At 40.1% G+C, this 26,602-nt stretch overlaps 2 protein-coding genes and 1 non-coding gene across 3 annotated transcripts; 2 read left to right on the top strand and 1 right to left on the bottom strand.

The window, feature by feature from the left end:
• Positions 1 to 222: 222 nt before the first annotated feature.
• Positions 223 to 7,406, top strand: LOC134755644 (beta-hexosaminidase subunit alpha-like). Its single transcript, XM_063692172.1, has 10 exons — positions 223 to 500; positions 929 to 1,121; positions 2,104 to 2,213; positions 2,441 to 2,649; positions 2,998 to 3,110; positions 3,203 to 3,404; positions 3,846 to 3,972; positions 4,134 to 4,217; positions 4,608 to 4,804; positions 6,533 to 7,406. Exons 1-10 carry the CDS (start codon positions 333 to 335, stop codon positions 6,759 to 6,761), a joined length of 1,632 nt encoding a protein of 543 aa, XP_063548242.1. The 5' UTR covers positions 223 to 332; the 3' UTR covers positions 6,762 to 7,406.
• LOC134755692 (eukaryotic translation initiation factor 2-alpha kinase) lies at positions 7,252 to 26,539 on the bottom strand. Its single transcript, XM_063692243.1, has 16 exons — positions 26,268 to 26,539; positions 25,461 to 25,578; positions 24,250 to 24,400; positions 21,161 to 21,338; positions 20,343 to 20,508; positions 19,913 to 20,053; positions 19,371 to 19,548; positions 18,860 to 19,110; positions 17,768 to 17,955; positions 17,055 to 17,195; positions 15,698 to 15,844; positions 14,686 to 14,923; positions 13,630 to 13,791; positions 12,899 to 13,115; positions 12,235 to 12,428; positions 7,252 to 10,439 (listed from the first exon to the last, which is right to left on the bottom strand). Exons 1-16 carry the CDS (start codon positions 26,405 to 26,407, stop codon positions 10,281 to 10,283), a joined length of 2,769 nt encoding a protein of 922 aa, XP_063548313.1. The 5' UTR covers positions 26,408 to 26,539; the 3' UTR covers positions 7,252 to 10,280.
• Positions 21,914 to 21,986, top strand: Trnas-cga (transfer RNA serine (anticodon CGA)). The gene has a single exon. It is a non-coding gene; the product is annotated as a tRNA-Ser (tRNA).
• Positions 26,540 to 26,602: the final 63 nt, after the last annotated feature.

The raw sequence follows: 26,602 nt of genomic DNA on the forward strand, positions 1-26,602 counted from the left end.
TTATAAATACGATCTCATTTTATCCCATTCAATGTATTTCAAGAATGTTCCACTGGCAACACTATTTTGACAGTTGCCCTGTGAAGGGGGACCCCACAAATTTAATTTCGAAATGTCAATGCCCTTAATGCTTTTAAAATAAGGTGTATTTTTATCTAAACCACACAACAATGAATTTTGTAGGTAGTCAATGTTCTGACTGATAAATAAATGCAAACATGCGATGCGAATCGTTGTAATAATATTAAAAATGCCGATTATGATAACATTTTCCTAGTAATACAAGCGTTCCATTTCTTCATTAGGTTGTGGTTAGTTGTATTTGTACCATCATGATGGTACGTTGTGTTTTATTATTGTCGGCATTGGTTGTGTTTTCCCAAGCTATCGTGCCGGGACCGAAGTATATCCCTACAAAAGGAGAGATATGGCCTAAGCCTCAATATGAGAAAAAGGATAAAGCGATATATTTAGTTGACAAGGATAAATTGGAATTTAAGGTAATTTAGCCTAAACTGTTTTTACAACTAACTTCATACCTAGGTACCTATAGTCCAAATAATTGTAACGTCCGCTTGCTCACAATGTACGTAATAGGTAAGTAAAGTAGGTACCTATAGATACATAACAGAGGTATTTCTCCTGTTTTGTACAACCACGGTTCTTCTCTTTACTTTTGTTGTGCTTATCGATTTTTTCTCTGTAGGTAAGTATAGCGACGGTTGAACTTTAGTAAATTTGAATTATTACCTACTACGGTAGGTAATAATTCTAATTCATTTTTTTATATCTTACTAAATACGTTTAGTAAGATATAAAAAAATGAATTAGAATCGTTACATTACAAAGGCGCTTCCACACTTATCAACACTAGGAAATTAATTAAATAGTTTAGGTACTTTCCATCTGCATGAACGTTTGTTTACAGGTTACAAAAAAGTCGTGTCAAATTTTAACGGACGCTATCCAGCGTGCTAAGAAAACCTTACACAAATTGTCTAAAATCGCAAAGCGTAACTACAACGGGCAGAATGTGGTGAGCTCGTCAACTTTGGGCTCGATCGACGTGGAGTTGACTCAGCCATGCGAGGCTTACCCATATCATGGAATGGACGAAAGTTGTAAGTGTAGAAATATATAGAAACACATCCGTGACGCGTAAAATTCGTGACGTCGGTGTAGATAAATTAGTAGGTAAGTAGTAAGTAGGCATTGTTAACAACAGAGGGGGCGTTCACATATTACGTAACGCAATTGGGGGAGAGGGGGGATCTTGTAAAACGTTACGATGCGTAGTCTGGAGCAAGGCGTTATGTTTTTATTTTAATTAAATAAAATTACATACTTACATACATATAATCACGCCTATTTCTCGGAGGGGTAGGCAGAGACCACGGATTTTCCCTTGCTACGATCCTGATGACATATACCTCTTTCGCTTCCTTTACTTTCATAACATTCCACATACACGCTCGCTCATTTCTTCAATTTTATGATTATACTTTGCTGAACATAATTGTGACTTTTAGGTAAAATGGTCACTTGGGTGGTACGTAACTTTCAGGTAGGGGGAGGAAGGTACACGAAAACGTTACGGCGCGTTACACGGGGGGAGGGGGAATCAAAAATATTCGAAAATTACGTTACGTAATATTTGAACGCCGGACGCCCCCAAAGTGATCAATTGATTATTGTCTCGTTCCCATATATGTTATGTGACTAATGTTACGTACCTACGTAATAAACCACGATAACGATACAATGGTGTATTCCTAATATTTGTACCCGCCCCACGTGACCGCCACCATACACGAGGTTAACGAGGTGGAGACAAATGAATGAATGCTTTATATGAAGCGCCTATTCCCATCTGTGCCCATGGCGCGGTAGAGAGTGGGAATGTGTGCGCCGTGGGGAGCATCTATAGCGTGGTATCTAATGAGGGTGCGAAGGGTAAACGAGGCTCCCTCAAATTTTCGGAAATCGTATGCATACTGTATATTTTAGAATGACTAGACGACCACTTTATCTGTCTTTTTCAGCGTTAATTAATCTCGCCAGCATGATTAAATACTTTTTACCTACTTTTATCCGTCTTTTCAGACAATCTCACGGTATCGGACACGGCGAGTTTGACTGGCCACTCAATATGGGGCGTCTTGCACGGGCTCGAGAGCTTTCTACACCTGCTCTACCAATCAGATGATTATGAGGTTAGTCTGTCCACCTTTAAAGTTGAAAGGATTTGGGCAAAAACGAACCACTCCAGAAATGTCCAAAATCTGTCTACTTCAGAAAACCCTATTTGCATATTGTCGTTAAACTTCTGTTTTATTTAGAGGTAAATTTGCGCCTGATCACTTTAAATAATTTGGGATTTATCAAATATTCTAGGATGAAACTTTTTAACGCAATATGAATCAAAAACAATTTTTTTTAGAGTCTCCTAATACAAGGTACGAAAATACACGACTACCCGCGCCACCCCCACCGCGGGCTACTCCTAGACACCTCACGCCACTACCTGCGAGTGAGCAAACTCCTCACTACGCTGGACGCCATGGCGATGAATAAACTTAACGTGTTCCATTGGCACATCGTGGACGACCACTCGTTCCCGTATCAGAGCGAAAAGTTTCCTGAGTTAAGGTGAGAAATATAGTAATAATATATGGTCTGTACATATAGGGCCGGATCTAGGGTAGAGCGAGTGGAGCGGCCGCTCTAGGTGCCGGATGGCAAGGGGGGCGCCAAAATGGCAAATGAGAAAGAAAAAGTTTTAAAAGACGCTAGTGTGACGCGGGCCCAAAATACGGTTCGTTTTGCTTTTGGGTATTTATTTATTTATTTTGGGTAAAAAGCTTATACAAAGCATACACTAGTGCTTGAAAGCTCTGGTCGAAAATTTTGTTTATGATCACTATTAGGTACTTACTTATTACACACATAAGATACATTCAGCAAAATACTTATAACTATAGTTTTTTTTTTATTTAGTGAAAAAGGAGCCTATCATAGTTCAATGGTTTACACGAAAGCAGACATCAAGAAGATAGTTGAATATGCGAGGAACCGGGGGATCAGAGTAATACCTGAGATAGATGTTCCAGGTAAGGTATTTTTGTGTGTTTAGAGTCTCTCCTTGGCAACGAGTGACTAGGTAAAGTTACTCCATCAAGTAGATGGACTTTTTTACTTACAGGCCATGTCCGCTCCTGGGGCGAGGCATACCCGCAGCTCCTCACGCCCTGCTACACGGGCAAGGAAGTGACCTCTCTGGGGCCTCTCGACCCGACCAACGAGCACACCTACAAGTTTCTGGGGCAACTTCTGGAGGAGGTGAGGGAGTGGTTCCCGGATGGTTACTTGCATTTGGGTGGAGATGAGGTCGATTCAAAGTGCTGGTAAGTGTGAGTACTACGTAATGTACTTTTATATACTTAGCCTCTTTCTCGAATCGGTTACGGCGCATACCCAAAGCTCCATTCGTTCGCCCCGTTCATAAAATGTCCCCTTTCAACATCAAGTCCCATTTTAGTAAGTCATCCCCTTTTTATAAGTCACACGTTCGTAAAATATCCCAGACACTTCTGAAGTCAGACATAATTACTCGTACGGGTCATTTTGCGAATGTGACATTTTTAGACGTGATGTTTGAGATGGTTGTGTCTAACTTTCAAATCGAACTAGGTAGATTTTTGCGCCTTTCGAACCTATTAACAAAATAATTTGATTAGTTCCCAAAGTAACTTTTTGCAATTCCGCAAAACTGGCGCTATTATAACGACTGATGATAAGTGAAATCTATAAATCCAGCATATATTGACACTTTTTTATTCTTTCAGGATATCAAACCCATCACTGTTACGTTACATGATGCGGCATAACATGTCGTCTTGGACCAAACTTCACAGCTTGTTCATGGAACGGGCAACGCCGCTCGTCGGCGACAGGAAGGTCATCGTTTGGGAGGCAAGTTACCGTAGTTTTTATTTGAAATTCATACTCGTATCAGTACCTGAAGTACGGATCAGATGAGACGGAGAGCTTATTAGATGGCCTTATATTCAAATTAGATAATTATTGCATAATGATGTACCTTCTTACTTAACTGCAACTCTTATTCATTTCAGGAGGTGTTTGACGAGAAAGTGCCCTTATCAAATGACACGGTGGTACAAATCTGGCTGAATGCATGGGCACCTAAAATTAATGAGGTAAATATTTCCTGATATTCCATGATATACCACAGAATAAGTAATAGTATTATCATACAGAACGACCACGCAACGCCCCGCCCCGATTCGAATACCTCGCCCCGGGATAACAGATTGACGACCTTTTGCCGACCGCTCAGTACTGTTTTGAAGCAACTTACGATGACGCATGCCGCGTGTACAGACGTGCCGTTCACACATAAACGCAAGTGATTTTTGATGTGTAGCGTGTCGGCTCTGTGGATATACTACAACTGGAACCCGGGTTTGTCCGTCTTTGTAGGTACCTATGTTTTGACTTCATAAATAATACACTCAATGTTTCAACCGCATCTAGTATAACGAGTTTCCTACTTCCCCGCCTTAATGTGCGTATTTTATTTTACTCAGGTACTGGAAGCGGGCAAGAAAGCCCTATTCTCCTCAGAGTGGTACCTTTCCGTCCTGGGCTATGGAGGTGACTGGGAGAATTTCTACAAGTTCGACCCTCGGCTGAAAGTCAGCGATAGAGCTTTAGTGCACAACATGATCGGGGGAGAGGCTTGCATGTGGGGGGAGTACGTTGACAGCACTAACTTCATACAGAGGTCAGTACATCTCAAGTAAATTGGTGTTACTATATTCTTCTTGAAGTAATATCACTTGCCCGGGTATAGCAAGATTGGGAGACATTCTACAAGTTCTCGGCTGAATGTCAGCGACAGAGCTCTGGTGCACAACATGTTTGGGGGAGAGGCTTGCATGTGGGGGGAGTACGTTGACAGCACTAACTTCATACAGAGGTCAGTACATCTCAAGTAAATTGGTGTTACTATATTCTTCTTGAAGTAATATCACTTGCCCGGGTATAGCAAGATTCGGAGACATTCTACAAGTTCGACCCTCGGGCCTCGGCTGAACGTCAGCGACAGAGCTCTGGTGCACAACGTGATCGGGGGAGTGGCTTGCATGTGGGGGGAGTACGTTGACAGCACTAATTTCAAACAGAGGTCAGTACATCTCAAGTAAATTGGTGTTACTATATTGTTCTTGGTAATATCACTTGCCCGGGTATAGCAAGATTGAGAGACATTCTACAAGTTCTCGGCTGAACGTCAGCGAATGAGCTCTGGTGCACAACGTGATCGGGGGAGAGGCTTGCATGTGGGGGGATTTCGTTGATTGTTGATAGCACACTAACTTCATACAGAGGTGAGGAGGTACGTCTCAAGTAAATTCTTTATTGTTACGTTATTCTCCTCGAAGTGGTATCACTTGGTACAGTCGCCATCAGATATATCGGAGCGGCAAAGGTGCTCACAAATATCTGAACACGCCTCTATTGTCAAGGCGTTAGAGTGCCTGTTCAGATATTGTGAACACCTCGGCCGCTCCGATGTATCTGATGGCGACTGTACAAATGTCAGCGTTACTCGTACGTCGCTTTTAGTTTCGCTACGACGCACTTTAACGTGGATAAATCATAATAATATTCATAATCACTACATAGTATAAAACAAAGACGCTTTCCGCTGTCTGTCCGTCTGTCTCTTATGTATGCTTAGATCTTTAAAACTACGCAACGGATTTTGATGCGGTTTTTTTAATAGATAGTGATTCAAGAGGAAGGTTTATATGTATAATTTGTAAAGGTTTTGTGTAAATTAGTTAAACTACCCGTGCGAAGCCGGGGCGGGTCGCTAGTTTAAAATAAAAAGCGATGTGACACTGACACTACATGTAACAGATTAGTTAGTAAGTACTTGTTGTTTACGAAGAAGAAAAGTAATCTGGCAGCCTAGCCAAGGTGACAATCGCTTGCGCTTCGCCATCGAATCGCTTTGTGTCTCTCTATCACTCTTCAATATTAGTGTAACAGTGACAGTTGCGTTCCGTTCGCTACGGAGCGTTAGCGATTGGCATGTTGTCTACGGGACCTGATCACTTTCAAAGATAGATATAACTCCGTAATAGATGGATACAGTCTAAAGAAAAAACGTGCCTCGAAAATCAAGAAAATTTGATTCTCGTTCAGAGGGCGCTACTAGTTTTGGCCTACAGTCGTATAGATGGCGTTGACGGTTTCGTTTGTTATTTATAATTTTAACGCATATCCGTTAAAGAACATGGGTCAAAATCATATAAAAATAATTAATGCAAATAAAAAAATCATTTATCTATATTTAAATACATTCTATCGTATTTTTATAAATCTTCATTTTTAGTTTTAAAGTGTGTCGACAGATGGCAGTGAATTTACTGGGGTTACAAAATTTACTATGACAGTACCGCTCTAGTATAAGTTACTCTATGTCACTTTCAACATTTTTGGACAGGGTATGGCCACGAGCCTGCGGCATCGCCGAGCGACTCTGGTCTGAAGCGTCACGTGACGACATTAAAGCTGAAGAGCAGACAGAATTGGATAGCAGGGACAGCACCGCATACAAGGTTTCAGAGACTATGGAGCACGTTCGTCGTCGTATAGAGGAGCAGGCGTGTCGCATGCTGCGCCGCGGCGTGCCGGCTGAACCGCCGAACGGGCCCGGGTTTTGTGTCGTTTGATACTGGGGTTGGTAACTGTTAAAGGTTTGCATAGATGGCGCCATCATAGCTTACCCCTTTTTCTATGAAATTCGGCTTAAAGGACTGGCATCCAGGGCATAAAATTCCTTTAAAATAACTAAAATACACAATTCTAGGGATTGACAGGGCCGACCAGCCGAGGGTGAATTATTTCATTAACTCTTTATACACATCGAACCCTTGTGTTGTAAGTTATTGTGTCAATAGCGCACAGGACGTTTATACCGAAGTAATAAGGCGTACGCTTCATGCTTTCATGTTGCACGTTTTGCTTACAAGACAAATGGCGGTTAATAGAAAATATTTGCATTTACAAGTTCCGCCACTAATACATTTTATAAAAAAAATAGTACCACTTAAACCAGTTACAAAACTCCAAAATAATGTATACCTGTCTAAAATTGGTATCTCAATTTGGTAATGAAGGCAAGGTCTTAAGTATTTTTATAAACTTAATGATAAAACCAGAATTTGTCAACATTAATTTATTAATGACTCGCACAAAAGTATGCAATACATACAATAGTAATAAACTTCTAAAACTAAACAATGCATGTGATGCTACGAAATGATCCTTAACAAGTGTTTAACTTAACTATATTATGCAATAAATTTATTTCCAAACTCATTGTTTTAAATAACCGACATTATCAAAAATACCAACATTCATTCATAATACCGGAGGCAGTCTTACATTTTCAATGCATACACACTTATTGCCTTAAGATTAATCTTAGAGTAAATTTTAGGAATTTTATACGGCAGTCATAAATCATGTCAAAGCTAACAAAAGGGATTAACAAATTTGGTCTTATATTTTACAACTAAACTTATAATAAACAGCAATAAAATTAGACCCTAAAACTCGAGCCATTTTCACAAATGCATACCAGAACCGCCTAACCAATGGAAAGAGACCTTAACAACAATGAAGCTGCGGGGCTACCGCGAAAACCGAAATTCGCAAATTGCGAATCTTTCTCTTTTACTCCAATGTAGGCGTAATTAGAGTGACTGACAAAATGCCCGCAATTTGCGAACTTCGATTTTCGCGGTTTTAGCCCAGGTCAGCACCAACCAAACTTGACAGACTGATCAATATCAGTCAGCAGAGAACTATGGAAAATCCTATACAACTAGATTTAACAAACGCTTTAACTGTGATAGACGGTTTGGTGCAACCGACCCTTAAACTTAAAATTGCTATGTGTGTTTTTGAAACGGACTGCTCCTGTTACCCCTGTTAGCTTACACAAGATTTTGAGCCCCTTAAGAGTCCATAGCAAGCTCGGCTCTCCATACAAACGCAGTTACGCTCTCATTTTAAAAAGACTAGCTAGATTCCTCTGAAACTCTGTACTTACTCGTATTATGAAATGTAGTTTAAATGAATGCTATTCTATATTGTAAGTACAGTTTCAGAGCAATTTAGCTAGTATCGGATAAGGTATATCTACGTCTGTAAATAGTTTATGTAGCTTCAGATACAATAGTTAAAAAAATACAGCGATTTTAAGTTTTTCATACAAAACTTGTTTTTTTCTCTATTTCGTTTGCTTTATATACTAGAGCTATATAAAACTAATTACACAGCTAGATATACCTAATGTCATTGTATGTGCAAAGTTTCATTACAATCCAACACGTAGTTTTAAAATGAGAACGAAACTCAGTTTGTATGGGATGTTGAAATTCGGCCGAGCTTGCCGGGGATTTAAAATTCCATTATCGTACATCAAAGCCTCCATACAAAGTGAGACGTAAACCCGTAGACCCTCGTTACTAGATCAGACGGCTTCTTTATGTAACATTGTTTATTATTCACAAAATTAATTAAAATAATATCACAAATTAGGCTTTCAAAGGAAAAAATATATACGGCGTGGCGTTCAAAGGGTTACATTTTTTCCCTTTCTAACAAACACAAATATGAAAATGATGGATCCTTATCGAATAAACTATTATTACCAAGGGCTTGTTAGGCTTCACAAGCGTGTATGAATATCGTCATTAGTCTTGATACAGCTGAACCTCGATACGGGGGATTAGCATAACTAAGATATAATTAACTATAAATATAACTGGGAACGTTTCAAGAATCCTCGTATCCAGGATTGGCTGTATTAGACTGACCACGCTAACTTGGCAGTAAGAATCCATACATATAAGCCTCCATACTTGACCTAGCGTGGTACAACTCTAAGTACAGTGAAAGCTAAAAGTTTGTATACAATTTCTCACCTTATTTCAACGGATTAAGGTGAAGAAACTTAATATTAATGACTTGACTGAACAATACCTTTCTTATTAAAAGCTTAATTTGCCATCGTAATTAACAATCCTACTTGGGCGAAACTATTCATATGTTTTGACGATATCTCGAAATATTGCTTATTATTGGCCTGTATCTGTTTTTTTCCCCAATAAAGGAAATAAAATGAAATTATTGATCTGTCATAATTCGTGACATCACAAATCGGCAATATTGATAGAGATATCAAAACACATCCCGAATGCCGCCTCTAGCTGTCATTGATATTGGACAACACAAAATTTAGTCGCAGCTTTTTATTTTCGACATATAAATGAAAAGGCTTTGTCTAAACTGACAAATTACAGCTGCGACATGAAATGCATAAAAAATACTTACATAGTCATATATCTAAACATCTTTAATTACTGATTTGTAATTAACGTTTCCTTAAATTTACAAAATTAAATTTGAAACTATTAATTAACTGAATTACTAGGTACTTTGGAGGACTTGATAACTTTAGATTGAATTACAAGTAACATTTGCTTCCTATTACATAAAAAAAAAAACACGAAAAAATTACTAATTTTACAACGCAAAGTAAAAACATTCCGAAAATGTCATCAAAATTTTAACAGTAAATTACTGACGCATTCCGCGCTGTCACTAAGTCATTAAAACGATACGCAATGAACATATGTACTTTTGTTTAAATTTTGACTCATAATCAATATAACTTATTAATTGTGATATTTTAAACTGGAATTATAAATGCATCACGTCTTATTTTATCGATTTTTAAAACAAAAATTATTAATTGTATGCAGTCACTAATGCCATTTTCGCACTTAATAGCCATTTTTAGATAATAAATAATTCATATCTCTGCGTCTCTTAACTTTTTCGACGCCGTGTCAAACACAATAGCTGTCACTCGGACGCCACGTCACCGAAGTCGAACTGAACTTTATGCATATGCACATAGGTCTATGTTGCTATGTGGTCAGTGACGGATTAATCCGTCTTTGGCGTTGGAACTACGGTGCCGGATATATCTGTCATTGGCGTCGAAAAAGTTAAAACCTACCCAATCCCTTCCTTCAAATGAGCAAAATATATTTCCACATAAACTTCAAGGCAGTTTTGCCTGCTGATCCGGTTCGAAGGACCAATATATGGAAAATGTTGGGACAGCCTGCATTCAAAATGAAACTCTAACCTGGTGACACAAGGTCGGGAATGTGTCACGCGACCACCGGGGAAGGGCCGGGGCCGGGGCCGGGGGGCAGGGTGAAGTGGAAGGCGTCGTCGGTGCGCTGGTGGAGCGGCGCCCGCGCGCGCACGCCGCTGGCGGTCGGCCGCCGCGACGGGTCCTCGCTCAGCATCAGCTTTAGCACCTCCACCTGAAAAATATACACTTATAAAGCCTTTGACCAGCAAATATACCGCGTGTTTCCTGGAACAGGAGCAATAAATTAAGCTGTAGGCTGTACTCCTCAAACTGACCAATATTAGTTCAGCAACTTTTAAAAATAACTTGTGTTTTTATTTTTATTACACTTTAAAGTTTATTCTAAGACGCAATGTATTGCAAAATTTGTTATGTTTAAAGGGTGACAAGCAACGTCAAACACACAGATGGCAGCGTACATTGAAAATAATATTTAATTAGTATGAAAAAGGTATGATTTAAAAATCTCATAATTTTAAAAAGTTGCTGAACAAATGTTGGTCAGTTTGAGGCGTACAGCCTCCAGTTTAATTTATTGAAATGAAATGAAAAATGCTTTATTGCCACAAAAATGTAGGTACAGAATATAAACTAACCTAATTTAAATAAACTATTCTAATAATATTAAATATACCTTATAAATCTTTAATATATGTATTTTTCTAAATAATGTGGCAAACGGTTTTGGCGTCAGCATGATGCTGAAAATGCCCGCCCATATGGGTGACACTTCAGCGCTGTTTTTCAGCCAGAACCAGATTCCCTACGCACCTCCACAATTAAATAAATATGTACACCGCGTTTCACCATTAACTTATAATAAATTAAATTAACTAAAAAAGAGGAAAAGATAGTCCTTACTTCTTAAACCGGATAATGTAATCATAATCACATCACATACTTATGCTAATATTTATCTTAGGTTCGCCGCTTCAGCCTGTTTGTTAAAAAATAATATTTTGCAAAGTTTTTTAAAGGTGAGTAAGCAACTTTTTTGCCTAATTGGAGGCGGTAAATTATTCCATATTTTTGAAGCGGCGTATCTAAAACATCCCTTGACTCCTGCAGATTTATATCTCGGGATTATAAACTTCTTTTTGCTCCTGTTACAGGAAACACCCGGTATGATCATTGTATAGGATAACAGTTCAGTATAGTATGAAATAATTAATTCCAGTGAAATTTCGCAACATGGCGCGAGATCATATATTCCTGGTCAGGCTTTACTTTTGCAGTTACTTAGTGCCAGTTGCACCATCCGCACTTGACATACTGATCAACGTCACCCGGCGCGCTGCGGCGGTTTAACATGAAACTTTCCATACAATAAAATTAAGCGAACTCTTTAACGATGACAAACAGTTTGGTGGAACCGACCCTTAGACTTACATATTTGAACTTTAAATAAAACCAAAGATAGATATAACTCCGTAATAGATGGATACAGTCTAAGGAAAAAACGTGCCTCGAAAATCAAGAAAATTTGATTCTCGTTCAGAGGGCGCTACTAGTTTTGGCCTACAGTCGTATAGATGGCGTTGACGGTTTCGTTTGTTATTTAACAATTTTAACGCATATCAGTGAAAGAACATGGGTCAAATTCATAAAAATAATTAATGCAAATAAAAAAAATAATTTATCTATATTTAAATACATTCTATCGTATTTTTATAAATCTTCATTTTTAGTTTTAAAGTGTGTCGACAGATGGCAGTGAATTTACTGGGGTTACAAAATTTACTATGACAGTACCGCTCTAGTATAAGTTACTCTATGATAAAACGGACTTAGTCGGACGGACGGCGCGCCGCGGCGGCTTACTATGAACGTTTCCATATAATAAAATTTAGCGAAATCTTATTAGTAGCTTTAGTAACTCCAATAGGATCACACAAAGAGAGTAAATGTGCGGTCGCTATGGCAATATGTAACGTAGTAGTATTGACATAAGGTTTAATTTCGCTCACCTCGCTGGGACAGTCAGCGATAAAATCAGCGGGGTAGTGCGCGGCTCTGAGCGCAGTCAGTTTGGCGACACGTTCTGATTCCGTGTCGAATGGCTGTAGCAACTCGAATAGGATCACGCCGAGGGAGTAGATGTCCACTTTGTAGCTGTAAGGCCGCTCCGCTAGTTGTTCTGGCGACATGTATAGGCGGGTGCCTATAATAAATAAATAAATGGTAATTAAACTAAACACTTTCGTAAATGCCATCTGTTGACATAAGAAGGACTCTTAATAGTGACAAACCGGACATATGTTGCCGTTTTCTTTAATAACCAACACGTTTAAATAGTAATGTTGCTTAAATTGTAATACAAACTTGTAATAATGAAAAGCCAAGCTTTATTTTTTGTCAGTCGTATGTAGAAACTTTCACTTCGGCAAAGTAAACATATTTTTTTGTAGTTGTAAACCGTAATCAATAGTGATATTGAAACTCGTTGAAATAACTGGGAAATTGTTACTTACCAACTTTGTACGTATGTCTACAACACGTCCATCTCCTCCGGCGCCGAGCCGTCCGATGAATTATCGCCCATAGTAGTGACCAGCCCGAAGTGACCCATTGACTCGGCCATCGGACACGAACAATATGTTACGTCGAAATAGCTGGGAAGTTGTAACTTACCCACTTTATACGTATGTCTAGCATACACATCCATCTGCTCCGGCGTCGAGCCGTCCGACGAACTATCGCCCATAGTGGTGACCAGCCCGAAGTCGCCCACCTTGACCCGGCCGTCGGGCGCGAACAATATGTTACTGGGCTTGAGATCGCGGTGGATGAGCCCCGCTAGGTGCACGTACTCCACCGCTGACACTATTTGGCTGAAGAGGGTTTTAATCTGAAAATAAATTCGTATGTTACGTTATCGAAAACTAATTTTAAAGAACACAGGGTGTGTTATTACCGGAGTTTGGTTCGAAATCAGTTTGGTTCTCAATTCATCTTAATCTTAGTTTTCATGTATGTTACCCAATTGTTCGAAGACTGCTAGACCGATTAAAGAAATACTTATTGTATACTTCAGAGACTTCACAGTTGACCCCATCATCTAGTCATCAGGTTACAATCCTGGAGAAATCTAGGGAACTCTTCAAATAAAATAGATACACATAAGGTAATCTAAATATTCAATATCCTCGTCAGGGAAATTATTGCGCTTTTGAATTTGGAACTTTTTTTTATTTCCATACGAGTTCTAAACTCGAATTTAATTTGTACTTGTACAAGTACACGAGGACTTACGAGGATTAACATCTGCATTTGTCCTCGGAACCATAAAATGACGGCTTTTACATTGTAATAAACTCGGTTATTTTTTTGCTAAAGGTTACATTATATATTAATACACTTACTTTATCGGCCCTGGATTCCCTTGTCCTGTTCTGTCTGAGCCAGTCGTGCAAGCTATCTCTCATACACAGCTGCATTTGTATGTATAGGTACATCTTGGACGCCATCGGTGTTACACTCTCTCGCACTACCATGTCGAGCGACCAGTGCCGGGTGTGGCCCTTCTGTTGACAAAACTTATGATTAGTATTTCAAACCAACAAATTATTAAATGACTATAACTAGGTATGGCTAGTATGTCAATTTCCCCAAAATTAATATATGTAAGGATTTAAAGAATGCTCTCGGTACTGATTTTGATTGGCGATATCTGGGAACTCCTGGTTCTGGTACTGATTTGTAAATTAAACTTGTAACATTCATTTAATCGCAGTTGAAGCCTCAAGATGCAAAGAAACGATTTTACGATAATTCGTTTAACGATTTTACGATAATTCGTTTAAGGGTACTTTTATTTCCAAGAAAGTGAAGATTTCAGCGGTTTGCCAGTTTTGGACATATAAATTATATGTAAGTTAGGAGTTCATGGTACTTCGCTGTCGATATTTGACATTACACAGAAAAAAGTGTCCTCACAATACCTTCTCTCAGATCTTTAAACAGTTATATATATATTTTTTTATGTGATATTCAGCAAACGAGCAGACGAGCCGCCTGATGGGAAGCAGTCATCGTCGCCCATGGACGTAAGCAACATCACAGGAGCCACTTAAGCATTGCCGACCCTTGAGAGCCCTATTTCACCGCATGAGTCCCACAAACGCGATATCGCGTCTGCAATGACAATCAAAATTCAATTTTAAATTTAAAACCCCATGATCGTTATTTGGACGTGCCAATAACTGGCCTCCAATTCACCTTCTTCCTCTTCCCCTTACTCGTACTCTTCACATAGCTCTTTCTCTTTCTTTGTCTCCTTGCTTCCAAAGCCTTGTTGACTTCGTCTTCATTCGCGAACACTATGAATGAATCGTCGGTCGACTTGGGAGCGGTGTGGGGTAAAGTGGGTCCCGCTGGCTATGTTAATTTAAAACCGTGGTAAAAAACCTACAACGTACCTTCTTCTTCCCCGTACTACTCGTACTCTTCACATAGCTATCGGACTCTTTCACTCTCTCCAACCTCTTGTCTATGGACCCGTCTCTCCTCGCTTCCGAAACCTTGCTGACTTCGTCTTCATTCGCAAACACTATGAATGAATCGTCGGTGGACTTGGGAGGGGTGTGTAGAGTGGGCGTTTGACCCGCTGGCTGCTCGTCGAATATTATGCTGAATGATTCGTTGCAGCTTAGTGACCTGGGTGAATAACATAGTATTTATAAGCTTATTAAAAAAAATATGAATTAAATCAGTGGTAATTGGAAAATCGGTAACAATTATGAGTCAGTAAAAACTGTCCATAAAAATACGGTTATGGCAGGTTATTAAATAGGCAAAATTGTTGCCAGATAAAACTATCAACACATTAGGTACATTTAAAGATTAAATAAAATTGCGATTATTTAATTAAGTTACACTAAATTAACATTAAATCAATATTACCAAAATTTGAAAAGTATAGCTCAAACCTTACTCCTCCTATAGCTCCTATAGCAAGTTATACATATAGCGGTAAACTCATCTACTCTGTTCACCGTAGTCACCACCACGATAGCCGTAACATTACACGAATCGCGTTGTTGTACTGTACTCGAAGTCTATTGAATAACCGTTTCGTGAAATAGCACCACAGCTGACTAGTGTAAAATGCCTGACAGTACGCCTTGAACAAAGTTATTCCGGATTATAAGCCGGGTTAAGCAATATTTTTACTCGTACTGACACGGACGCAGAGTAATAGCAACCCCAGACGACACCTATCTAACCGCGTAGTGAAAGTGTGTTACAGTTTGCCCGTGTCAGTGATCAGTGCACCCTCGATAAACTCTTTTAAAAACAAACTCTATGAACACTTTCGAAGACTACAAAACACAAGTGGACATTGATGTGCATGTATCAGCTTTAAGCTGATACGTGCACACACATAATAACATAACTGGAATGATCTGACGAAATTTGGGGGTAAATTACCTGTTCCTCTTCTCAAAGTAAGGTGAGTCCCCGCATCCGTCACACATCTTATGAAGGTTGAGTTTGATGCTGTTTTCGCGTCGCTTCACCGGCGTGGGCGACTCCACCGTGTAGTCCTCAGACATTTCCACGGACACGTTCAGTTCACTGGGGACAAGACAAAGTATATCAAATTTCGAGCATACGTTCATAAGGGCTCATTTAGAAGGCGCGCTAACTCGCATGCGAGTTTGGTTACATTGCGGATTATTGAAATTACATCCATTTCAGCCGATTGTACTATTGTAATTGAACGATGTATTTAGAGGGATGGGCGATCAAATCCGATATTTCGAGATATTTTGTCAGTTAAATAAGAACTCTACGCACGTCACATAGTTCTAATTTTAAAAACCAATTAGCACGACATCGGGTTTTACCGCCCACCATTTATTCAGTTTAAGTATTCATTAATGTCGTGTTAACATATTTATAAATGAAATATAATTTATAGTCATACCTAGCCTTGTCGGTAGTGACTTTGCTTACGATGCAGGAGGTCCCAGGTTTGAATCCCGGTAAGGGCATTTATTAAATTTTATGTGTCTATATCCCAGATATTAGTTCCTGAGCTATGAATGCTTTCTATTTGAGTATTTATCTTTATCTATAACATATAATATATATCTATATTGTCGTCTAGTAACCACAACACAAGCCTCAATGAGCTTACTATGGGAGGTTGATTTGCGTAAGATTGTCCCATAATATTTATTAATTTATTTTATATTTATACCGTTTCCACACGGCGTCCCGCTGCTCCTGCCAGTTGGGAGGCGGCTCCTCCACCCACGAGTTGAAGTACCGGACGATGTTCTCGTGTTCGAGCTCTCTCCCTCTCTCTCTCTCTCTCTCTCTCTCATTTTGACTCTCTGGAACAAGTACATACCGTTTCCACACGGCGTCTCGCTGCTCCTGCCAGTTGGGAGGCGGCTCCTCCACCCACGAGTTGAAGTACCGGACGATGTTCTCGTGTTCAAGCTCTCTCTCTCTCTCTCTCTCTCATTTTGACTGTCTGGAACAAATACATACCGTTTCCACACGGCGTCTCGCTGCTCCTGCCAGTTGGGCGGCGGCTCCTCCACCCACGAGTTGAAGTACCGGACGATGTTCTCGTGTTCAAGCTCTCTCCCTCTCTCTCTCTCTTATTTTGACTCTCTGGAACAAGTACATACCGTTTCCACAAGGCGTCTCGCTGCTCCTGCCAGTTGGGCGGCGGCTCCTCCACCCACGAGTTGAAGTACCGGACGATGTTCTCGTGTTCAAGCTCTCTCCCTCTCTCTCTCTCTTATTTTGACTCTCTGGAACAAGTACATACCGTTTCCACAAGGCGTCTCGCTGCTCCTGCCAGTTGGGCGGCGGCTCCTCCACCCACGAGTTGAAGTACCGGACGATGTTCTCGTGCTCCAACTTCGCCAGGGCGCGGACTTCGCGAAGCACACGCTCACGCTCTGATTCTCTGCAAGAATTAAATAGTTACAGTCGCCATCAGGTATATCGGCACGGCCGAGGTGCTCACAAATATCTGAACAAGCCTCTATTGTCAAGGCATTAGAGTGCGTGTTCAGATAATTTTGAGCACCTCGGCAGCTCCGATATATCTGATGGCGACTGTAACTTGAGTATAAATATAAACATGACAGAATAAGCTGCACTAACTACAATTAGCCTCGTGCATGAAGTTTATATTTGAACGAAATATTCTTTATTCGGATGTTTTTTAACCGCCTTGTCCCAAGCAGTGGAGCGGCGTGAAGTCATTCTCGTAGCGACCGCTGTATTCGGCCCCGGTTGAAGAACGGTCGTAAAACATAGTACCTTATATAACAATGTCACATACCTCCTGGGTAGAGTGATGCTCTTGACAGCGTACGAGCAGTGGTCGATATTGTTCCTCGTCTCGAACACGACTTGTCCCAAACAGCGGAGCGACGTGAACTCATTCTCGTAGCGACCGCAGTGTTCGGCCCCGGTTGAAGAACGATCATAAAACATCAGAAGTGAAGTACCTTATATAACATTACAACCTACCTCCTAGGTAGAGTGATCCTCTTGACGGCGTACGAGCAGTGGTCTATATTGTTTTTCGCCTCGAAAACGACCCCGAAACCGCCTTGACCCAAGCAGCGGAGCGGCGTGAAGTCATTCTCGTAGCGACCGCTGTATTCGGCGCCGGTTGAAGGAGGACGATCGTAATGCCGCTCTACTATTACCACCTCCTAAAACAGTTGATACATATCTCTATTACAGTTTTTCAGTTGATACATGTTAGAAATTTAAAAAATCTCCGAACTGACACGTAGTTATGAGAAGACGCAGTTACCCAAATAGATATTTTTCGGCCTTCAAGCTCTATAGTCGTCAAAGCGAGGCGTGGCAAGCCATCAGTCATCTTTGACATCTCTTTCGATTCGATTTTTAAAATAATTAGAAAATGTTTTTAGGTTTTTGTCACGTAGTCAGTCCTCAAGGGAAATCTCGCGCTTTATTGAGCTATATTCAAATATTGCGCGCAGTGTTTAGCGCTTCTTAACTTACAGGTGGCAACACTGACGTAAATAACAATAGGTATTTGACGACCGGTCTGGCCTAGTGGGTAGTGACCCTGCCTGTGAAGCCGATGGTCCTGGGTTCGAATCCCGGTAAGGGCATTTATTTGTGTGATGAGCACAGATATTTGTTCCTGAGTCCTGGGTGTTTTCTATGTATTTAAGTATTTATATATTATATATATTGTTGTCTGAGTGCCCATAACACAAGCCTCCTTGGGCTGACCGCCCGTAGTATGGGTATGCTCAATATTCACTTTTAAAAATCTATCAAGGTTTTGATATTATTATACGATCGGGGACCGCAAAACGCACTGCAGGTCGTATCATATCACAACAAATCAACTTGTGATTTTAAAAATATCAGCGGTCTAACCTGAACCTGAACCAGCAGCGCGGAGCTGACGGCGATTAGCAGCACTTCCTTCCACCAGAACCAGAGCGAGGACACGTGCACGTGGATGTGGTGGTGCTCGTTGGAGGGGGGGGTGGGGCTGGCGAGTAGAGCCCGCCACAAGTGCTATCTCTGTTAGTAACTTTAAGCTGGGCACTAGTATCAGCGTCATGGTCTAACCTGATCTACGGGCATGGGCGTGTGCGGCCTGAACTTGGGCGCGAAGAACCTCGGCCAGATCATCAGGTTCATCAGCAGCGCGGAGCTGACGGCTATCAGCAGCACCTCCTTCCACCAGAACCAGAGCGAGGACACGTGCACGTGGATGTGGTGGTGCTCGTTGATGACGGGCGGGGGTTCGGAGAAGTCTTCGGTCACCTGGACCGCCTGGTCGCAGGTTTCTTGGAGGTAGAGGAAGAAGCCGTGGTTCGCTGGAATGAGAGAGGTTGTTAAAACAAGCAGCAATAAGAGCGAATGTTGTACAGTTGGCATCAAATAGATTTAGATTTATTTATTGCATATATACAAAACATGTACATCTGACTTAGCGTAATCTCCTATACGACAAAATTAGACCTTAAGCTGTATACAATCGAAGTAACACATTCAAACACAATAATCTCTGCCTTTTTCTTCGCTAGCAGAAAAACTAGACCTTATTACGAAGCAATTAAGTTTAATTTGCACTTACAAGTCACCGGAGCCGTGTATAATGTGACGAGCGAGTTGGCCGGGGGGTCTTGTAGTGAGAGCGCGGTGTCACCGCCGTTCAGTAAGGGCCGAGATTGTTTTAGCTTCCAAGGTATTGGTGATGCCGCTACTGAGCTTTCTAGTTTCTGGACGTAGAGGTGGCTTTCTTGGATGTATAGCTATGGACAAAAATATTAATTCAATAAACAAGGTATCAATGCAGATATATTATAAATACACAAGGCAACAATTAGTAATAGGTACAATCTGCAAACCAAACTGACGCATCATCCAAGCCCGAATGAGAAGTTTTACGACCCCAGACCGGCCGTCAGTTTGTATTGCGGATAGTACTTATAACGCAGAATACATATAAAGATTCCATGGAAAAAAAACTATATCAAACCATTTTACATACAAAGTTTACTGACTTAATCTAATAAATAAATCAATAGAACAGAATAAAATTTTGCGCTTTTATATTTAGAAAGGTATCATTGGGAGTCGCACTTCATAATGGGCCCGAGTAGACTATAGAGTTACCTGTGTGCGGTGCACCCCAATGTAAAGTTGTGGAGGAAGGGCGCCATCGTCTGTGAGGGCTCTGGTACATTCCCATAGTACGTCGATAGTTTTTAGAGCGCCCGCTTGGAGGCGCCACATGCCTGCTACTGGCGATTCTAGCTGTAAATCGTAAGCATTAAAAAAAAAATCTATCAAAATACATAGAAATTAACAAGATACGATACGATCAAACATGTTTTTGCTCCACATTTATTCAACTAAATCGCATTTCTAGAATAATTCCTTGTGATCTCCGATTTTCTGTGATCGTGATTCCTAGAATAACTCAATAAATTATTGTACCGGTTTATTACACTACCAGGAACCAAGCAGTCCGGACTCTGGACTGACGGATAACCGATCCTACGGTTTTGAGTGTAGTACTGATCATAAGGATGGTATTCTGTACCTGCTGCTGCCATAGATACTCGGTCTCGCCGGGCCTTGCGACGCCGACCGTACCCTCAGGCATGGCGACGTGCACGGCCACTTGTCCAGCACCGGCGGTCGCCGGACCTAAGCAGTCCGGACTGACAGATAAAGCTAGCTGATGCTCCGCTACACTGAAGTTCCATCTGTGAACAAAGTAATATCATGAATGTGCCTTAGAGATGAACAACCACAGTACGTATTAAGGACATTTGTAGGCTATTTTAACTTGCTATGATAAATTCTTCGGCTATAATTCCACAACTGAATTTCATATCAACAAAAAAATATTCAGCACTATAATATTTCTTCGTAAAACTGGCGCATGCGCATTATGGCATTCTGGCCGTTCTCTGCACGTGACAGGCATCTCTCGAACAAATGAGTAAACTTCACATCCTTCTCCTGCCCGGAGCGCCGGTTAAATATGTTACTTTTACGTAAAAACGAACGCTTGCGCGATGTAGCATTCACTCCGCGCGTAACAGCGCCATCTCCCGGACAATCTAGGTAACTTCACAGTATATGCACTTACTTGCATGATGACGAAGCACTAACACATGTCTTCCAGTTGCAGTTGCTTGCTGTTCGCTGTTATAGCCCGCGGAACAACATTCGTAAATCACGCAAGTACGAGGTAGCGAATTAGCATTACGACATAACAAGACCAACATCACACAATTCCCCTAAGAACAAAAAAATCCCCAGCACCACTTTTCCGTAAAACAAATGCTTGCGCGATGTAGTATTCGCTCTGCACTTAACAGCGCCATCTCTCGGGCAATTGTGTAAACTTACTTCTCTTGCCCGGAGCGTGGGTCAAGCGCTCGCACAGTATTTGCATGACGGCGAAGCACTAGCACATGTCTTCCGGCCGCGGTTGCTTGCTGTTCGCTGCTACAACCCGCGGAGCCACATTCGTAGAGCACACTGCCCGTAGTTGTGTCTATGCCTTGCCAAACAGTTTCTTTTGCACCTGTAAAAAGACAAACGACTGTAAAAAAATTGAACGACTGTAGTCCATATTTGAAAGTTGTTTTATTAAAACTGCCTTATTTGACCGGTTTATTACAATACCAGGAACCAAGCATATTTAGCTTGCTCTGTTCGTTGTTATTTTAATATTAAATGGATTGGGTTTTTTTTGTCCTTTTTATAAAAAAAAGAAAACTGCATATAAAGCCAGGATTACACTTGTAAGTTTTACTTACGTAAGTAGGGACACGGCTATACTACAGAATGAGATATGAATATCGTTATCTCATTCTAGCAAATAGCTTTGTCCCTACTTACGTAAGTAAAACTTACAAGTGTAATCCTGGCTTTATATGCAGTTTTCTTTTTTTTATAAAAAGGACAAAAAAAACCCAATCCATTTAATATTAAAATAACAACGAACAGAGCAAGCTAAATAAAATCGTGTACTAAACTGATATTGTTGTTATTAAGTACCTATGTATATGAACAAGTTTGGGAACAAATCAAATTATTTTATTAAATATTTTATTTGTGTTTTGGTGTGTGTTTTGAGTTGTGGACGGGCACCGCCGTGGTGGGGTGGCCTAGGGGTTCATGGCGTTAGCCGCGATAGCTAAAGACGCCGGTTCGAATCCGGCCTTCACCACTGGAGGGCTTCGTCACTTTTTCTTTAATATATGACATCTATTACAGTTTTTACCTATGTATATGTTGTATAACTTGTACAATAGGTAAACAATGAAGGTACAGCCTTGCACGCATTATTGACTGATGTACGAGTAAGGCATAACTCTCGTTATGCGATGAGTCACCGTAGACTTTTACTTTGCTTTGTCAATATCACAGAATTAGTCATAGCCGTAGCGCGTCTGTAAACCAGTTTAAACACGACCACTGGACGCGTTTAGTTAAAAAAGAAACCTTAATACAAGATATTAAGATCTAATTTAAAATGTATTTTTGTAGAACCTGTTTTATTTTGTTTAGATAACGGTTTTTGTGATTTAATTATTGTTAACTAGAGCAGTCATATTTTCATAGTATTGTACCTTAATAGTGTCACTTCCACACTCTGTCGTTCGGCAAGTCGAAGTAGAGTTAGGTTGGTCCGATTCTAAAACCTAGTACTCACGCACTATTCGCTAGCTTTGACTTGCCAGAATCATCATTATCTTCATCGCATTGTCCTGGCTTTTTGCCACAGCTCATGGGAGCCTCAGGTCCGCTTAGCAACTAATCCCAAGAATTGGCGAAGGCTAGTGTCTTCACGAAAGCCGCTGCCATCTGGCCTTCCACCACAGAGGGGTTATTAGGATAAGTCCGGTTTCCTCGCGATGTTTTCCTTCACTGAAAAGCGACTGGTATATATCAAATGATACAACTATATCGTACGTTTCGTAGGTTCCGAAAAACTCGTTGGTACGAGCCGGGTTTTGGACCAGCAACCTCCGGATTGAAAGTCGCGAACTCTTACCGCTAGGCAAGCAGCAAGCAGCGCTCTAGCTTTGTTGGAATACGAAAGTAATAAAGGTGGATATTATCATCTCACTTTAACAGATAACTCCCGGTCCTGGATGACTGCAAGTTCGACCGTGATTTCCCTATATATTTCTGTTGTCTCACAAGTTTATCAATCACGCCATGCAACCTGTCCACATTTGAAAAACAATTAAAAACTTGTGTGAGTAGATTACTCTTATCAACAGGGCTTGATAAGAAATTATAGTAATCCCAAAACAAAATGTTGACTTGCTGAAGATATAGCCTGTTGTATTTTATAACAAGAATATCAATAAACACAAAGAGATACATCTCTAGAATTACTTGTAGTCAACTAATCACATTGAAATCATCTTCAAATGAGTGTAACCAAAAGATTTTATCTAAGAGAATCAGTATCACAATCTATTTATAATAAGCCACTTAACATGACCGTGGACCATTATAGCATTCCACCAGAATGGTGTTTATAAACATGGCTATTTTAATACTTTTAAAAATGCGACATCTTATGATATTCCACGTCTTGCCTTAATATATACTTATATACAACTATAACACGCCTTGACACCTAGTAGCATTTTCAAAAAAGTCATAAGTGAAGATTTCGTAAGCAACAAACTGGTGGAAATGGAATGCTCCATGTATACAATCTGATATAACTGCATGAGTACTGCTGTGGTTAGTTAGTTTAACTGGGCATTTTCCGCAAATCAACATCCAAATGTGCCTATTTTGAAACGAGGTAGCGCTACTCTAACCACCCCAACTCCTCCACGAAGCCTAGCAAAGTCTGCAGGTTGCTATCTGCCTCCTTCAGTGTGCATGGATTCCCTAGGTATTTGCTCCTATATACTTCTACCTGTTTACAGTCTAGGAAAATATGTTTTGTTGTTTCTTCTTCCATACAGCACTGCTGTGGTATAGTGACAGTAAGTATTCACCTTTTTAGGGTTCCGTACCCAAAGGGTAAAAACGGGACCCTATTACTAATGTCCGTCTGTCTGTCACCAGGCTGTATCTCATGAACCGTGATAGCTAGACAGTTGAAATTTTCACAGATAATGTGTTTCTGTTGCCGATATAACTTTGCAGTTTGTTGCGTAATGGTACGGAACCCTCCGTGCGTGAGTCCGACTCGCACTTGGCCAGTTATTTTTTCAATGAAGCACTAAAAATTCAAATCATTGTCAAGTGAACATAATTGCAAATACATGTCTGGTCTACATGTTTGCCTAAAACTTTAATTAGTAGGGTAATAACGCTAGCACAGTTAGTAATCTCTCGCAAAGCAATGTAAAAACAATGAGTCTAAGTAATAATAGGTAGTATGCAAATTAGATGGTCTTTTCTAAGTAAATAAGTAATTACCATCTAATTGACATATGTAAAAAACTGTAGTTACTTACCAGCTATGACTAAGTCTTCGGAGTACTTGAATGAGGATGATAAGAGCTGGTCTGCGTCAAAAGGTAAAGGCTCAATGTTGTCTCCGCTGAGGCTGTACAGGGTTCCTCGGAGAGATGGGACCAGGCGCACCCACTTGCCTCCCGCTGTGAGCTAAAAAGATTATAACTCTTTAGTTTAGTGCAATTTGTACTTAACATGTTTTTATGGCCACTCTCTGAAAATATATTGGTGTTATTGCTAACGCTTTTTAGGGTTTCGTACCCAAAGGGTGAAAACGGGACCTTATGACTAAGACTCCGCTGTCAGTCTGTCTGACAGGCTGGCAGCAGGCTGTATATCATCAATCGTGATAGCTAGGCAATTGAAATTTTTACAGATGATGTATTTCTGTTGCTGCTATAACAACAAATACTAAAAAGTCTGACTCACACTTGTCCGGTTTTTTACATACATTTCCTGTTGGGTTGTGGCAATTAGACCTTTTTGACAATGGCCATTTATTGTGATAAATGCAATGTTTTTAATCTGATTTAGCTTCTAGAACTAAGAATATGGGTGCAATAATCGCACTTAAACTATCGTGAGACATATTTCAAAATATTTAGATCAGTACGGTTTTTACTCACTATTATTTTTAGTCGCTTTTGTCGACATGTTTCGGATTCTTTGGGACTCGTGCCTGAGGAAGGATTCCCAAAGAATCCGAAACATGTCGCCAAAAGCGACTAAAAATAATAGTGAGTAAAAACCGTACTGATCTAAATATTTTGACATATGGGTGCATTTAAGGGATTATATTTGACATTTGAAGGCAATTTGCTAATAAAATAATCATAGTTACAAATCTGGAGATATGTAGTTTGAGTAACGGGAAGGACATAGTGTAGTTTCTATCCCAGAAATCATCCTTTATAGGTGTGAAAAGGGGGGTGGAAGTTTGTGTGGGCAATCGATAAAATACAGATTGGATAAAAAATAAGCTACCCAAATTACTAACCACGGAGATGGGCAAAAGCTAGTATAAAATAAAAGGCAGATTTTATGTAGGTATAAAAGATTATTTGTGTCGTTTTCAAGCAAATGGTACCACATTGTCGCTTGCCATAAGGACGCTGTGACAGGGTATTCGTATATAAGGATACAAGCAAATTTCGTCCTTATAGCAAGCGACAATGTGGTACTTTTTGCTTGAAAAAGTCACATTTCTTACTTCAACATGATGTAAATTAGAAGACAGAAGGGGTTGTGTCTCAATTTCCCAAGCCTTGGATCCGTCTGCTGTTGAGAATGCTGTCAGCTTGCCGTCTAGGGTACTCACAATCATTAGACTGAAAACATGGCTGTGATTAGTCAAGTAACTACTCTTTCTGACGACCGGTCTGGCCTGGGTAGTGAGCCTGCCTGTGAAGCCGATTGTCCTGGGTTCGAATCCCGGTAAGGGCATTTATTTGTGTGATGAGCACAGATATTTGTTCCTGAGTCATGGGTGTTTTCTATGTATTTAAGTATTTATATTATATATATATCATTGTCTAAGTACCCATAACACAAGCGTCCCTGGGCTTACCGTGGGACTTGATCAATCTATGTAAGAATGTCCTATAATATTTATTTATATTTCCAAGAAGTCCAAGTTAAGGGAATCAACTAGTGATAACTAAATCGTATATAGAATATATAATACAGTAGTAAAATAAAGGCATATGTAATGCATTGCTATTGTGATGTATAAAGCAAACAATACGTAAAAACAACAAATACAATTTTTCTTGAAGATAAAGTGTAAAGGATACAATACTTTTTATTTCAGATCACACATTATACTTAAGAACAGGTCAGGCAGGCAAAAAATTTAGTAGCCTATCACTGTTAAGGTAATTCTAAAATAAGTCTATGAAAGTAAGATATATAAGTTTGTTTATAAAATTTAAGCAACTATTTCTGTTATTATTTAAGAAAAATTACAGGTCTGAATATGACTGGGAGCTGTTAAATGAAGTAAATAGATTGTACTTACTCATTTTTGTCTGTATTTACATAGTGAGGGTTGCAAAACGGTAATTCATGGACAGTTTCTTCGGCTCGAAATGAACTTACAAAGCATGTAAGAACGAATGCGGCCTTCAAAGCTATAACCTTCCAATACCATTCCGACATTTTACTGCCGTAAAATTATTTTCGGACATTTCAAACTGGAAAGATAGTTATTTTTTTATTATTACGAAACATTCAATAATATTACAGCCCTCGCTCCAAGGCTCTCACATAAACTACGTCCTTTTTTTCACTGGCTGGAGTCTGGACGAATACACTTCAAAACCTATCCTATTTTGGGTTTACTGAACCAATCAG

This window comes from Cydia strobilella, chromosome 1 (genome assembly GCF_947568885.1).
Source record: "Cydia strobilella chromosome 1, ilCydStro3.1, whole genome shotgun sequence".
Taxonomy (NCBI): Eukaryota; Metazoa; Arthropoda; class Insecta; order Lepidoptera; family Tortricidae; genus Cydia; species Cydia strobilella.